Here is an 18,052-nt window from a genome sequence, read left to right as displayed (position 1 = left end):
TGGAGAAACAAAGTTACGGGTTTTATCGGAAACGAAGTGTTTGGTGAGTATGGCAAGTGATAGCACGACGGGAAGCCCGGAAACGATGTTTCCGGGGACTGCGTGCAGATCGCACGTGGTGTGCGATCGCACACCCGTGGTGTGCGAGCGCACACCTGTGATGGTGTGCGAACGCACACCAGTGGTGTGCGAACGCACACCAGTGATGGTGTGCGAACGCACACCCACAGTGTGCGAACGCACACCGGTGTGCGAACGCACACCCATGGTGTGCGAACGCACACCACCTTGTGCAGACGCGTATTCCATGAGGGACTAAAACGGACTTTTGTCCGAGGGACTAAAATAGACTTAGCTCGACGTTTTACGCAAATAACGATAATGTAAAGTATTAAGAAAATTATATAACTCTCGGATACAAGGAGTAGTATGTAATACGTCGTGGACACGACTAAGAGTTTCTGAATACGAGAATAATACCAAGAATGAAACCAATAGTTAAATTATAAAAGTATTATATGTATTAAAGTATAAAGTGCACATCTAATCATAAACAATGTACCAGACGTGTCAGCAAGTAGTGGAGTCAGTAGAAGCGGACTAGCGGAGGCATACCATCAGATCGATCATATCATTTCTTGGTTTGCGGTCACTGTGAGTTGTACTTTTACTTTCGTGTATTAAAAACTATTTTATATATATACAGTTTACACGCATCGCATTATATATATAATTGATTGAAATGTTATATGCTTTATTAATTTCTATATATGCGAACTAGTATGCGATCCGAAGAAACTAGCTACCTATTGGGTGTCAATAGGCTGTGTGATCACCAGTATCGAGTCAGTCTAGTATGTTTGCATTGAGAAATGACTTGACACAGCTGAGAGCTGTTGATGAATATGATATTTACGATTGGGTTATGATTTAGATACGCAGAGTGAACTCGGCTACGGTGTAGCCTGGAAGTCCCCGTATCTAGTGGCTGGGCCACCAGCGAGTTGGACTCGCAATTGATATTTACGATTGGATTAAATGATATATGATTATTTGAGAGATGTGTCGCATGCTAGGATATTAGTTTCGTACGGATCAAATACCTGTTTATATGTTTTACATTAATATTTTCTTGAGATGCGATGCTATGTTTTTATATTAATACTGTTAGTAAATGTCAACTCACTCAGTATTTCCCCAAATACTGACCCCTCACCTTTGATGTCTTTCAGGTGCTTAGCTTGTGGACTTAGCTAGAGACCAATTTTGGAGTGCAGAAGTCATCTGTATATGTTAGTTTATGACTTCTGTTAATGCTGCAGTAGTGGTCCGGTGTCAGCGGAGTAGTAGCCTAGTCAGCAGTTTTATTTTGTTTGTACATATCGACTGCTGTCTTTGTTTATATGTTTTTGATAGGCTATGTGTTTGTATATGATCCACGGCCCCAGATGCCGGTGTGATAGTTTGAGACACTAACTGAAGTGTATAGTACCGCGAGGCCAGTTCGTACAGGGTACGGTAACTAGAGCCCGCGAGGTTTTGAAACAGTTAGTGTGTATATTTGGTAATATGTTATATCCGAGTATTGACTTCCGTTGTTTGTTGTTATTTGTTTATTTTATATTTGCGAAAAATTAATTGTGATTTTAGGCTTGCTACGGGTTCCGGAGCTACCACTCCCGTTCCCTAGCGCCGGTCGCGGCTCAATAATTTGGGTCGTGACAGCGAATCTTGAGGTAATTTTTTTTCTTACTCTGCATCCTCTTTTTTTCTTCTCTTCTTTCTTTTCTTCTTACAAACACTGACTAGACTGTCGGAGCAATTTGCCGATGTCTTCTACCGGTATTTTGTTTGACGTTTTTGTTTGTTATTGTTCTTTCAGGCCCTGTAGACCGGACCATGCGGCCGTGATTTATCAATTATTTTTTCTCTTAAAGTAATTTTATATTATAGATATTTAATATCATTCTTTCTTTTTTCTAATTATCCATCTAACTAAAATTACAAATAAAATATTTATTTTAAAGTCATTTATTAGAGAAGAGAAGAGAAATTTAATTTTTTTTATTTTAAAGTCATTAAAAAATTCTAAAAAGGTTAGTGTCTATAGATAAATATATTTGTCCAAAATTAACAATTAGAATAAATAAAATAATGTTTTTTAAATAGTTGTTAAATATTATCATAAAAAGACAATAAAAATTATAAAAATATTTTATTATTAAATAAAGGTAAGTGTAATAAATATTTTTTTTTATAGATTAACTCATTCTATGTTAAAAAATAATTTTTTTAATATTTGTGTTTGTTTTAAACTTTTTATTAAGAGAAAGATGGAGTAATTAATTCAGTTAAGTGTATATGTTACTAGTGCATTTTACTTGATAAAATTAATTGATCTGATTAGTAGTTTTATTAATTTTATTTTAATGAAGCATTTATTTATCCCACGGGTGGGTGGCAAATGGCAATTAAAAGTGAAGTTGCTGTTTATTTGGGTGCCGGCTGCTACGTTTTGATAAGCAAAGACTGGCACTGTCAACCCAACCGCGTTATTCTGGTAAAAGCCAGTTTTGATATTTTGACTTGGAATAAGTAAAAGTACAACTTCACTCCCTCTCCCTTTTTAATTAGAACAGTTTCAGTCCTACGTGTACTCATACTTTTCCTTTTGTTTGACCGACTTGAGTGAGTGACTTACTCAACTCTTGGACACCAAGAAAACTCAAAATTGGCCACCAAAACAAGAGTGTTTATCCCATGCAACCGTTGCGCCACGTCATTTTTACATCAAGCCAATGAGCATTTGCGATAGGGAATCTTTTAATTAATACTTATTTTTTTTATCATTCAATTTTCCACATGGCTAACGCACAATTGGTTTGTTGCACGAATGACATGGCGCAACGGTTGTGTGCAATAATTTTTCCCAAAACAATAGTAATAAAATTAAAAATTTGTGAATACCATGTACCCAATTACAAAACGTGCTCCACTCCCTAATTAGGAATCTGCTCAAACTCTTACACATCTCCTCTTTACTTTCCCACCACTTGTCACGTAACTTCCTCTTCAGCCTACCCTCCAACCGCCTCTTTATAAACCCCACTAACCCTCTCACTCCTTCACCAACACTCCTACACTTAATTTTTCTCATAACCTAATTTTACCAGTCTCATCTGTCCGATCAAGAGATGGCTATGGAAGCATTAAACTCACCTACAGCAGCAACTTCAGCTTCTCTGTTTGAAGATTCCGGCTACCACCGTCTACCGGAGCCATGGACTAAGCGCAAACGCTCCAAGCGTACTACTCCGCCTCAGTTTCCCCAACTGCCTTCTGAGGATGAATATCTCGCTCTTTGCCTTGTCATGCTTGCTCGTGGCACCACCAACGCCTCTGCCTCCACCTCTACATCTACTTCCTCCGCTCCACATCGCCACCGCTCTCCTACTTCTGCTCCACCACAAGCTCAGCTAGATAATCAGAAACAAACCTACAAGTGTACTGTATGCGACAAGGTTTTTTATTCTTATCAAGCTTTAGGTGGACATAAAGCTAGCCACAGGAAACTCGCTGCTTCTGGCGGCGCTGATGATCAGTCAACTTCAACTACAATAACTACCTCCGCTACGGCCACAGTAGCTAGCGGAAGCGGAAGGGTTCACGAGTGTTCTATCTGTCATAGAACTTTTCCTACGGGACAAGCTTTAGGCGGACACAAGCGTTGCCACTACGAAGGAGGTTCAGCCGCCGCAGCTGAAAAAAGCGGAGTTACTTCTACTGCTTCTGAAGGCGTCGGGTCTACAGCCACGAATCAGAGCCACCGAGCTTTTGACTTAAACCTCCCTGCCTTGCCAGAGTTCACAGCTGATTTCTTTGTTTCGGGTGACGATGAGGTTATGAGTCCGCATCCGGCGAAAAAGCTTCGAATTGTTTTACCGGTGCCTAAAGTAGAAGCTTCTCACTAGAAGATTTAGGATATCTTTTGCCAGGGCTATTTAGGAATCATATGAAATTAGAAAAAATATATTCTTTTATTATTTTTATTCATTATTATTCTTCTTGATTTAATGGTGTACATAGCAGTTGAATTTCTATTTCAGTTGCTAGTTGTTCAATTCAGACATATACTTCTTGATTTAATTATTCTTTTTCTACCATGTTTTATTTTTTTATTATATCAGGTAAATTAGTATGTACCAATTTCATAAATATCGTTTTTATTGACAAAAAAATCATAAATATCATTATAATTTTATGTCGTTGGTCTAATTGCACAGAGTCAACTGCAGCTAGTGCTATAAACATGCCTAACGTTGGTGTGGAAACCGCATGAGAGGCGGAGGGCAGTGGTGAAGCTAGCACCACTATAATAAAGAGTCAGTTGACCACTTTGATATTTATTTCTCAATAATTTACATATTAGTACTATATAGCTACAAACCATTAGGAGTTAACATTTAAATGTTTAGGCAATACTTCACATCAAAAAAAAATGTTAGGCAGTACTGGAAACACCAATTTTCTTTTTATTTTCTTTTTAAATTCAATAATAATAATGATAAATAATAGTAATAGAAGGAAAAGAGAGATACGGCTGAGTGATGAAGATGAGAACAAAAAATGGGAAATGTGTAGGTGTGTGGATGTGGATAAGTCTATAAGAATGGGAGAAAAGTGTAATGTGAAAGAGTGCTGTTTTCTCATACAACAAGTGATTAGGATGACACATGGGCTTATTTTCGACTCTTTCTTTCGCAGGCACAACATTTCATATCACCACTGATTTGATCATTTTTAACTGTTAAAATCCAATTAACTCTTCTCACGGTTTACAATCTTTAATTTGTTTACTTTTGTTTTATATATCAAGTAGCTAGATACGATCAAAAAAAGAGAGTAGCTAGATCTGTTTTAAAAATTAAAACAAAATACTTTGAGCACTCTGAATGTAATGCTTAAATATGATACTCATACTAAAATTTAATTTAAATGTAGTTTTATGATTAATATAGTATTTAATAATAAAAATTGGTTACTGCTAAAATTATATATGTCTTTCTCATGAAATAAATATAAAATTTAAATTATTTCTTATACTCATAATATGTCTAAAATTAATGAATGAAATCTTCTGATTTTTTTTGCCTTTAAATTCATTTATTTTATAACTAAAATGTATAATTTTTTTATCTTGTGTACTAATCTCGACTTGTGTTGCCCAATGCGAGGGGTTGGAAGAAGGACCTTGTGTAAGCGAATTTACATAGTTAGAATCTCCTTGAGGAGAGAGAAGGACGGACATTTTACACATTTAGATTTAAGCATAGGTAATTTAGAAAATAATAAATATTATTTTAATAAATGTAAATTTCTTTTATAACATTTAATTTTGAAAGTAAATTTTAAAATCAATTATATGTTAAAAATAATACTTATAGCGAGAATCATAGTCTTTTCACTTATATATTTATATTTGTCTCTATTTGTATGATTTCTTTTGTTGGGTAAATATACTCTGGTCTTGGAGTTTAGTTTAGTACGGATAGACATGGACAGTTAACCGGTCCATGAGCGTTATTTATAAATAAGTCCAAAATATTATAGCTCTAAAAATTAAGAAATTTAAATTTAAAATTTAAAATGGTTAACCTTTTAGAATGGTTCAAATTTTTTGATTTTACGGTTTTTAATCATATGACCATAAAAAAGTAGAATAAAAAATCAATTTTTAAGTTTAGTCCAATATGAATTACAATTCTATTAATTTTGTTAACAAATAAGAATTTAAATATTTTTGTGATATCGTTCTCTATTTACAAGTTTATGTATTCCTAATTTTGTCAGGTACATATTTTATTAAGAAACATAAATTCTATCAAATTCTTTCTATTATATATATTCACCTAACATATAAATATATTTCTAAATAAAAATATCTTTCGCATATAGTTTTATGTATGTATACTAAAAAAAGTATTTTATTTTAATCATTAAAAAATATAAGATATTAAAAAAAGTTTTGATACAATTTTTTAAGTTCAGGATATAAGTGATATATTTTTTACTAATTTGGACTTTTTGATACTATGTTACTAGTTGAGGGGTAAAAAAAATTGAATATAAATAAAGGAAAATTGAAAATTATGGGACTTGAGTAAGCCAACTCCCAAAATACCTAAGCCCTTCGATTTTGACATTAGCTCTTTTAGAAATACTCCAATTGGAGTACAGTACAGAATTTTAGAGGAACATTATCGTTTTCCTTAAATTAAAAAAAGGCTCAACTCAATTATTATGATTGTAGTATAAAATACATTAGGCTTCGTCATTCGATTATTTATGATAATATCAAACTAATGGAGTATGGTCCATAAACAAGTAAAATATTTATTACTCCCTCCGTTTTTTTTAGTTGTCCATTTAGCCAATATTGCACATATCAAGATAGTGCTTTTTTTTATCTTAATTTATAAAGAAAAATATTAATATAGCCCTATTAGTTAATAAATGCCTTTTAAATTAAAATATAGAGTCATTTATTAGGGGTGGATAAACTTGAAAGATAAGTGACTAATGTCATATGGGATTTCTAAATGGACAACTATTTGTAGACAAATAAAATTGGCTCAATGGACAACTAAAAAAGAACGGAGGGAGTAGTACTACCTCCGTTCTTTTTTAGTTGTCCATTTAACCAATATTGTACATACCAAGATAGTGCTTCTTTTGTCTTAATTTATAAAGAAAAATACTAATATATCCCTATTAGTTAATAAATACCTTTTAAATTAAAACATAGGGTCATTTATTAGGTATGGGTAAACTTGAAAGATAAGTAGCTAATATCACATGAAATTACTATATGGACAACTATTTGTAGACAAATAAAATTAGCTAAATGGACAACTAAAAAAGAACGGAGGGAGTATTTATAAAAACGTTTAAATCAAAAGATAAAAAGTGTGCATGGAAAACGTGATAAAATTAAAGTGCTGTACATATCTAATTAACGTTAATTAATAGCCTGATTTGGCGTTCTGATCCTGATTTTGAAAGAGAGAGAAAAGCTATGGGGTTCTTTGTGAACTTCAATGAATTATTTTAATTAATAAAATTTACATAATTCTAGGAAAAATGTTTAACTTTTTTAACATGCCAACCAAATACAAATGCCTCACTTCCTTTAAAACTATACAATTGGCAAAAAAAACATTTTCCGTTAAATTAATTATTCAGAGAGTTATATATAAAAAATAAATAAATATCTCCTCTCTTTTTCTTTATTTCGTCAAAATTGTACTTTCTCCGTCCCACAAAGATAGGTCACTTTTTTCTTTTGGGCGTCCCAAATTGTAGGCCACCTACTATTTTTGGTTAATAATTTTAAATTTAAAAGTCTTACTTACCCCTAATAAATATACATTGTTATCTTTAACTTAATTAATTGCTCCATGTTCCAATATGGAATAAATATCATTTTTAATACCAATACAAAATACACCAATATAAAAATTAGTTATTAATATATTATTTATTTATTTAAAAAAATATTAAAGGCTAAAAATGAAAAAATATATAAATAAACTAATTTTAACTAATCTAACAACTTTTTTCTTAATTTCCGTATTTGTCCAAACGGCCTACCTTTATGGGACGGAGGGAGTACTTCTTTCATGATAGTATATCTAACGTTTTTGATAAAATACACATATTAAGAAGACAATTAATACATAATAAACATTTTAAACCGTCCTTAATTTATCAAGGTGTAAGATAATATACTTCTCTCTGCCATCTTCTCTTTCAGAAGGCAATTTCTCTGATTCAAATATAATTTTATTGGCTAATGATAACCCTTACTCCTTGACTTTTAAGTCTATAATCACTAAATCCCATAACGTTTAAAAACAATCACTAAATTCTTTAATTTTATGTGACGGCGTCGGCGCTCACTAAACCGCATGAGATCAAAAATCATCGATTTTTTTTAAAAGTAATGACATGGCTTCGATTTTTTCAAGTCAGAGACAATTAAAAACTACCCCATGTCAGGTGTCAGCTGCCTGACACCTCACCACAAACGCAAAATACCCTAAAAAATAAATTAAAAAAAATTAAAACAACCCAACTCAATCCAGTTAAATTCAACTAACCCACTTCACTCCTAACTGCCACCCACCACCCCACTGTTCTTCGGCTGTCACCACCCGCCTGCAGTCGCCTCCAATATCAATTATTTTTCTTCAGTCTCTTCTATCTGTTTTTCATTCAAAAAACAAATCCAGGTATGTTCTTCGTTAAAGAATAGAGAGATATGTTCTTCGTTAACAAATCGAAGAAGCAAAAAAATCACGGTCGTGAAACCGGCGGCGGGTGGATGGTGGATGGCGGTTAGGGATGAAGTGAGCTGGTTGGGTTTAATTGGGCTGAGTTTGATTCAGTGAGATTTTTTTGATTAAATTTGTTTAGGTATTTTGAATTTTTTGGTTTTCTGATGAGGTGTCAGTTGACACCTGACATGGGGGCAAGTTTTTATTGGCTCTAACATGAAAAAAAATCGTTGCCACGTTATCATTTAAAAAAAACGCCGATTTTTGTCTCAGGGTGCTTAATGAACGCCGCCATAAAGATCAAAAAATTTAGTCGTCGTTTTTAAATATTAGGGGGTTTAATGATTAGAAACCCAAAAATCAGGGACCATGAATGATTGTTAGCCATCCTTATTTAATATTTGAGTTATAACTCGTTGGTCTTTAATAAGTTTTTTATAGTTAATTTTATAAAAAATTATTTGAATCGGAGATTTTTCTTTTGGCAAATAAGTGGTTATCGGAATCCAATTATGTTATATTTCCTATTGCATACGGGATAATTATACAACCAACGGTTGTGCCATTATTCGTGCAACAAACCAATGAGACATTAATCATGTGTAAATATTTAATAATAAAGAAATAAGCAATAGTTAAACATGTACTATTGTAAATATTTATTAATTCGTTGTAAAAATGCCGTGGCAAAATCGTTGCATTGTGATAAACACTCTTGCATACGTACATCAGGAATCACACCAATACCCAGCAATATTAATATATGTCCTACTTTGTAATTATACAATTAATAATAGACAATACATTTTGATTCTAAAACAATTCTGAGGTACTCCAAATTATTTAAAATGGACTTTAGTGGCAAGTTGAACTTGAAACAAGTTTATTAAGTAGAAATTTATTTAATTTATTATTAGTATCACATCATTAAGAGAACTTGGTGCTTATCTGCTAATTCGATGGCAGCCTATTTGGCTGATTACCAACGATAAAGGATTATGAAATTTATAATTTATGTAGGATGTGCAAACTGGTCCATTTGGAGCTTTAAAACGAGTAATTGAACCGGCTAACCGAAACAAATGAAGTGAAAGCAAAAGATGGCAATAAACATTGGGAGATTTACTTATTTACCTAAAATAAAATAATATTTATAAATTTTACCTCAATCCGGAAAAGTCCTTAAAAATATATCATTGTTTTAAACTTTTTGTAATTTTACTCCCCGTGTCATAATATATTAGAATTTTACTCTGACAACCACCTTTCTCTTTCTCCCTCTCCTTTTTCCTCTCTTTTCTCTCTCCTGACACAACCTGTGTCACCTGACACTCTTGTTCAACTTATTAACAAACCAATTACTAACAATTTCTTACTTACTAACTTTTTATTTGTTCACTATTTTTTTATTCTTCTTTTTCTTCATTTTTAAATTAATGACAAATATATATATAATAAATTATCATTAAATTTGACTTTCTTTTTTATTTGCTCAAATATTATTAAATTTATTAATTAATTTTAAAATATATATTATCACTTTAATATTTTATTATATGAATAGCAAATTTAAAATTTTATGTAAACTGAATATATTACTAAAAAGGATGTTAATAATAAAAGATAAATTTTTATAAAATATTTGAATATATTTAGAATAAAAAATATTTAATATTTTTATATAATAATTATATCTGTAATTTGTTTTTCATGCATGTATCATATTATCATATTATTATCATAAAATTTTATCATACTAATATCTCCACATTATCATCTCATTATCATAATTTTTTTTCATAACAGTTATCATATTATTATCATTGTATCATAAAACCTTATCATACTATTATCTTCACAATATCATCTCGTTATCATAATTTTTCTGTAATTTTTTTCATGCAAGCATATTATTATCATTTTATTATCATAAAACCTTATCATACTATTATTTTCATATTATCATCTCGTTATCGTAACTTTTATGTAATTTTTTTCATATAGGTATATATTATCATACTATTATCATTACTTTATTATTTTATTATCATCTGGTTATAACTGGTATCATAATTATTTTTGTAATTATATTCTCACGTACGTTATCATTCAATTATCATAACATTATCATCTAGTTATCATACTGTAGTGTTATGATAACTACATGATAATGTAGTGATATTAACATGCTAATCAGACACTATTTTATCATACATTATTATAGTGATACTGACATGATAATCAGAAACTGATTTAGTTATCATAACATTATCATTATGTTATCATGAAATTCTTCTATATTTTTTTTTACGTACGTTATCATAAACTTATCATACTTCATTATCATAACATTATCACACTATAGTGTTATGACAATGACATGATAATATAGTGATACTGACATGATAATCAAAAACTGTTTTATCATAACATTATCATAGATATTATCATTTCATTGTCATAACATTATCATTTAGGTACTATAAAACATTATCATCTCGGTATCATATAATTATACAATGATAACGAGATGATAATACAGCGATAACAACATGGTAATCAATATTTTTTTGTATATTTTTTTATGCAGTGTTATGATAACAACATGATAATACAGTGATACTTATATGATAATCAGAGGCTGTTTTTTCATTAAAAAAATCATTTTTCTGCAGTGTTATGATAATCATATGATAATCAGATGCTGTTTTTTTTGCAGAAATCGTTTTTTGTGCAGAAAATTGTTTTTTTCATCATAACGTCGTTTTTCATGCAATATATCTACAACTGAAAAGAAATTCAAGAGTAATTTATTTAGATCTGAATGTTAAAAAATCGCAATAATCACCATGAATTAAAAAAAAGTTCGCTAAAATAAAATATGAAAGAACAGTGGAGCGATGAAGACGGCGGCAGAGCAATGAACGAACGACGAAAAAAAGAAAAAAAATGGAGAAGAGAAGAAGAAATAAAGAAGAAGAAGAAAATTGACGAAAAAAAAAGAACAGAGAGGAATAAGAAGAAGAAGAAGAAGAAGAAGAAGAAAAAGAAGAAAAGAGGAGAGAGGAGAGAGAAATAAAAAGAGAGAAAAATATAAAAAATGATAGTTGTCTTATAATAAGAGTAAAAAAAATATATACTTAGAGTAAAAAGTTAATAAAAAATAGGTATAATTATAATATAAACATACTTTAGAGTAAAAAAATAAAAGCACTAAAATGATAAGGTATTTTTTCTATCTTTTTCTTGTTGAGATAGGAAATCAAATTATTTATAAAAATGGAGTATTTATCCTAATTTTCTCATAAACATTTGGCTAATGGGCTTGATATTTTTTATGTATTTATGATAGGGCTGAGCATTGGCTTGATTTGGTTGGTTCAATTAATTTTTTTGGTTTTTTCAGTATTTTATTTAGAAAATTTTCAAACCGAACTGAATTTTTATTTTGGGGGTAAAAAACCGAATTGTATAGAACCAAATTTTTTTTGATTCGGTACGGTTCGGTTAAAAGCGAATTTGATTACTTTTTTATTTTTTATATTTATATTAAAATTAATTCAAATATTAAATAATTGAAGTCTGATAAACTTTCATATATGTTTAAATAACATTTATTAATTTTTATATAAAAAATAATTAAGATATAAAGATAAAAAAAATATAAGTATATATGTATATTATTTAAAAAAATCATATTTTATTTTAAAGTTTGGTTTTTTCGGTTGTTCGGTTTTTAAGACATCCAAACCAAATCGAACACCAAACTTTACCTAAAGTAAGAACCGATTTTTAGTCTGGATCCCCTATTTATTAAATTACAAATGCTATAAATTTACCAACTTGTACCCCAATTTATTTTGGTTCTAAATTATAAAAAAAATTAATTTTTATTCGTTTTGATTTGATTTTAAAAATAAAACAATTTTGGCTCACTTTAATACAAAACAAAAAGATAAAAATATTGATTCATTTCAATTTAAAATATTAATTAAAATTCTTATATAATTACTTTTATTTTTCTTTCTGAGATAAAATAAAATTTCGGGATGTGTTTGACCAGGTTTGAACCAAAAGTATATTTTAGGTACAATATTTGTTTTCGTGGAAGGATACTTCTCTTATTTGAATTAATGTTGCTTTCTCGTAAAGGATTATCTTTTTTTATTACATAAATACTTCTTTCATTAATAATGAAAGTATTTCATTTTTATAGAAATAATAATCGACTGTTAAAATTTCAAGTGTTATTAGTCAAATGTTTAACGCACCACCACATTATCAAGTCATGTCTTTTAATCTCTTAAAATGTTAGTTCGGAAGTTTGAATACAAAACCTCAACCTCTTAAAAGAGTGCTCTCTCCGTTAGATTGCATGACTTAATTGAATGATAAAAGAGTTAATGTAAAAAAAAAAGCATGAACTTTACACGTTTTCTCATTTTAATAACGAAGTTTAAATTTTCTCATTTTCATGCACGAACTATCACTTTTTCTCAAATTCATACATGGTGCTGAGGTGGCACTCATTCATTGGTGTAAAATGACCTCCACCTAAACAAATTATACCAATGGAGCCATGCCACCTCAGCACCGTGCATGAATTTGAGAAAAAGTGGTAGTTCGTGCATGAAAATGAAAAAATTTAAATAAACTGCGTGATTAAAATGAGAAAACATGTAAAATTTGTGATTTTTTTTGACATTAACCCATGATAAAACTATACATATTATTACTCATTTTCCGTTTTAGGATATATGAACAATTTTCTAGTTAAAATGGGCAAGTGGAGAGAGATGAAGGTGGACCTAGCCAACTTGCCAAATAAAGGACAAACATGAAGCATTATTCCTATTTATACTATGTACCATTTGCCTAACCTTTAGACCATAAAATATATACTCCCTCATTCTTATAAATGCACAACTTTTGTTAGGAAAGGATATAAATTTCATCTTCTTTCAAAATTTAAATATAAAATATTATAATTTTTAAAATTATATTTCCTATTTAACCATCTAAAGATTTATTTTATTTTTATTTACAAAAATATTATATTAAAACACACATGTTTGCGTGGCAAAAACCCGATAATCGAATTTTTGAATTTATAATTAAGTTCCGCTCCATATATTTTGGACCAGTGTAAATAATACTAGAAACACACAAATAAAAATACATCGTCAGAGTTTTGGCATGGTTGCTAAATTGGCTGAATCGACGGTTAACAGACAATTAGTACGTGGCATACTCATTGTTAAATAGTGGATTGATTTTACTGACTCTTATATAAATGTGTTTTTAAGTGTTTTTTTAGTTATATTTTAAATGTTTAGTTATTTATTTTGTTTGACTGCTTTGTATTCGTGTCTTTTTAGTGACTTGATCAACAAACTAATATCGAAAAATTAATCAAAAGCAAGCCGATTTACTTTGAGTTTAATTTAGGCTTTTTCTGTATTTTTTGATCTAGTATTATTATAAATAGTTTTTTCCAATATCTCAAAAAAAAAATCTTATCGGTACTTTTGTAATTATTATTTTCAGATAGTTTTAAAAAATAGAAAAAACTTCAAAAAGCTTACATACAATTTTTTTTTTCTACCGGAAAAAGTAGGAGTCCCATTTTTTATATTTTTAATTTATACATAGATTAAGGAATTTTATTACTATTATTTTATAAAAAATAAATATTTTTATAATAATTTTAAATGGATTAAGAATTTTTATTACTATTATGTTATAAACAATAAATATTTTATAATAATTTTAAATTTATTTTTAATTATCTACAATTAGAAAAATTATTAGAACTATCAATACTAGTTCATAATTATTAATATTTTTAAAAACATTAATTAGAATATTTTTATCAAAATTTAAATTAAATATTAAAATGCATTTAAAATAATTTTCATATATTTAAGATTTTAAAATAAAAATAGTTTGTATATCTATAGAATCGAGAGTGTAGTAAACATTGAGCCGTCTAATTCTATCAGCTAAATGTAAACAAATTATTGCACGCAATTATTATGCTATATCATCCGTGCAATAAATTAATGGTGCGTTGGACATGTGAAAAAATTAATGATAAAAAAATAGTAATAATTAAAATATTTTTTATCGTAAATATCTGTTGGTTTGTTATACTAAAAGTATATCCATTTACTCTACGAAATGGAAGATTCTTTTTCACCAAGCATTATTTGACCGTATGATGTACTGTATGACTCAAACGATGGCGTTCTTGAATGGTAGGCAATAACCCTTTGTATAAGAAATAAAAAGTCAAACTATTGACTTGAAAAAAAAATTGACTGCAAATTTCTAAATGACGAGATACTGGTTTCTTTTTGCAGGTTATCAAAAAATTAAAGAGATAATTAAGCTAGTTTGGTTAAAAAAAGCGAATCAAGCTAGTTTAATTAAATTAGTAATAAAATATAAGATCAAGTTTAAAGCTAGAGCTTAAAGCTTTATTTGTAAACAATTTTTTTATATAGATAGGCTTCCGAATTCCGACTATTAAAATTTCATTTGTTAGATGTTAATTGTAGAGGTGAGGTTTAAATTCACGATCTCATAATGAAATTGCCTTGAATATTATATTGATAATCATTTTTGTAATAACATGTTCAACCGCAACAACTTATTGCTGAAATTGCTACTAAGCTGAAACAACTTGTTGCTGAAGTTGTTCGAGTTGGACATTATAGCCTTGCAGCTATAGAAGATTGTTGCGGCAGTATGTCAAATAGTACCTTGCATATTCTATATTTTTTAATTAGAGGTAGAATCTAATTATGTTAACAGTTAGGTTAGATTTTTCAGATTCAAACTGGCCTTAAACAACTTGTCTTAGATTTGAAGCCGAATGAACCGACGAAGGGGCCGGTTCAACTAATCCGAAATATGAATTCGATTCAAGCCTTTTTTTAGAAATCAAATTTCAGTTTAATTAAATCGTGTGAAAGTTAAAAAAAATAAACCGACTAAATCATAAAAATAATTTGTTTATATTTAAGTCTTTTATTAGACTATAAATATTAAATTATAATTTAACCAAATAGTAATTAGAGAATTTAAAAAGAAGTCACCCTATTTAATGAAAGAGAAGAGTTGGGAGTCTCCTAATTTGTAATGGTGACTCCCTTGAAAAATTGAACATGCTTTAGGCTACATTTGGTTTATGGAGATGGAATAACTATTTCGTATAAAATGACTATTGTTTATTTTGGTTCATGAAATAGTTATTCTATTGATTTTTTTAAGCATAAAAAACTTCGATCAATATTAAGCAGTTAAAAGTGTAAGAATTTAGAAAATATCGTTTCTAATAACTTGACAACAAGATTCAAAATCTTGTTCAAATATCGCCTTATAAAATAAAAATAGAAATTATATAACTGCTCTAACATAACAAAAATTTAATTTTTCGCTGTCTAACAAAAGCCTCACCAACCCTTTATAAAAAAAAAGGAACAAATATTTTAAATCAAATTAAAATTGATTTAACTCTGTATAACTGACTAAGTATACTTAAAATTAAAAAAATCATATTAACTTACCATAAATATCGATGTTTAATTATTTATATATAGTTGATATAATCATATATTACTCTAAAAATAAAATAAAATTAATGAATAATACTCAAAATTAATACAAATTAAAATCTATTGAAGATAAATAAATAATGTTAATATAACTATAGCAGGATAAATTATAAATAAATATAGTATGATATATTAATAGACAATCATATATATACATATATATATATATATACATATATATATAATAAATAATTTAAAGTATATACTTTCGAAAACACCCGGTTCGGAATTGGAACCGAAACAAAATATTGAACCGTCCCGAACCCGACTTACTAAATTATAAATAAATATAGTATGATATATTAATAATCGATCATATATATGTACATAATAAATAATTTAAAGTATATATTTTAGAAAATACACGGTTCGGAACTAGAACCGACGATTCCGGTTCCAAGAAATGTTGAACCAGCCCGAACCCAACTTACTTTCGGTTTTAGACCGGTTTATACACAGTTCAAGGCAAATTTGACCGGGCCGGTTCGCAGTTCAACTTGGCCCATGACCACATCTATTTTTTAGCATTATTTATTTTAATTTATTTAATATCGTATTGGAACTAAAAGTTTATAAAAATATGGGAGAAACATTGTGGGCCAAAATTATCTAAAAAGTGATAAAATGGCGAGTTATGCTTAGTACAGGAGTATACTTTCTTGTCATCGGATGAAATGGATAGAAAGCGGCTTATGCAACAACCACTAATTGCTAAGATCACAACGAGGTCTGTAAATTAATTGGACTATACGCGATTACTGAAGACCTCGAAAAGAACTTGTGATCAATTCAAAAAAAAAATTGAATTTGAGCTCCAACTGCTAAATTTTTATCTTGAATTAAATTTGATCAATTAAAGAAGGTTATGAAACTCGCAAGCCTAGCTTTTTGCTAGTGTTATATTTGGAAAAATAAAAAAGAAATTAAAATCATTAAATGTGGTAAGTTTCTAATAGTTATTTTTATTAGTTAGTGAACTTGAGCTCGAGCTCGAGCTTGCCAAGTTAAACTCATTCGAGCTTGTATGGCATGCTTAACTTGAATTCAATTTTGAACTCAATCTGGCCTCGGCTTTACGCGCTTACTATCTTTAATTGCAATGTAAATTTTCAAATATGAATGAAAAATAAACTCAAGTGGTTCTCGTCCTAGTCATAGACCGGATCAGATATTGCCAAAATTTATAACGTAATCTAAAAAATGACGTTAATGTCGATTTGTTGCTAAAGGCGTCATCCAAAACAATCAAATGTTGAAAAAAAAAAAACAATCAAATGAAATTATACGAGGCTGGAGAGAACTGAATCAACTGATACTACTACTAGTCCCTAATGTCGTAATATGGCCAAGATACGTGGGCTTGTGCCTTATAAAAAGTCAAAACAAGGCTTTAATGTTATTGGCCCAATGGTAAGCATTGTGTTAGCCCAGAACAGGGTATCATTATATTCAATGATCTTCCATTTAGGGTTTCTATCAGAGAAATGGCAAAATATTCATAAAAATATGGTCTGATAAAAAATATTGCAAATTATGGTTTCACCAAATATTATAAAACAAATACAGTTTTTGTTTGCAAAAATACGATTTACCAAAAAAATCGTAATTTAAATTTAGTTCAAGTTTAATATAAGTTTGCTAACAGTTTAAATATCGGTTTACTTAAAAAACGAATTTATTACTGTTTATCTTTTAAATTATCAAATATTAAAATAAATTATTATTTAGTTTATTATTTATATTATAAAACATGTACTAAATTAATTTTAATTTTATTATTTTTATTTTACTGTAAAAATAAATTTATTATTAGTTTACTATCTGATTTACTAAAACAAACTTAATCAGTTTACTATTTATTTATTTCAGTTAGATTTTTTTTATCAAAACACTTTATGTTCATTATCTTATTCGCCAAACACACTCAAAAACATAAAAAAACGAAATCCATAAAGGCAGTGTGCATTCACACATATTGGTGTGTGTTTGCACATTACCTTGCACAAGTACATAGTGTGTGTTCGCATGCAGTGTGTGCACAGCACATCGTTCTTCTTCAAAATGAAACGGCGAAAAGGTGAGAGCCATTGAAGCTAT

The 18,052-nt window shown here is 29.2% G+C and overlaps 1 protein-coding gene across 1 annotated transcript; it reads left to right on the top strand.

The window, feature by feature from the left end:
* Nucleotides 1-3,012: 3,012 nt before the first annotated feature.
* On the top strand, nt 3,013-4,146 carry LOC126670463 (zinc finger protein ZAT10-like). Its single transcript, XM_050364242.2, has one exon. The coding sequence runs from the start codon at nt 3,195-3,197 to the stop codon at nt 3,969-3,971; it is 777 nt and encodes a 258-aa protein (XP_050220199.1). The 5' UTR covers nt 3,013-3,194; the 3' UTR covers nt 3,972-4,146.
* Nucleotides 4,147-18,052: the final 13,906 nt, after the last annotated feature.

Source organism: Mercurialis annua, linkage group LG1-X, assembly GCF_937616625.2.
Source record: "Mercurialis annua linkage group LG1-X, ddMerAnnu1.2, whole genome shotgun sequence".
Taxonomy (NCBI): domain Eukaryota; kingdom Viridiplantae; phylum Streptophyta; class Magnoliopsida; order Malpighiales; family Euphorbiaceae; genus Mercurialis; species Mercurialis annua.
The sequence above is the reverse complement of the archived record's forward strand: the minus strand, read 5'-3'. Positions and strand labels throughout refer to the sequence as shown.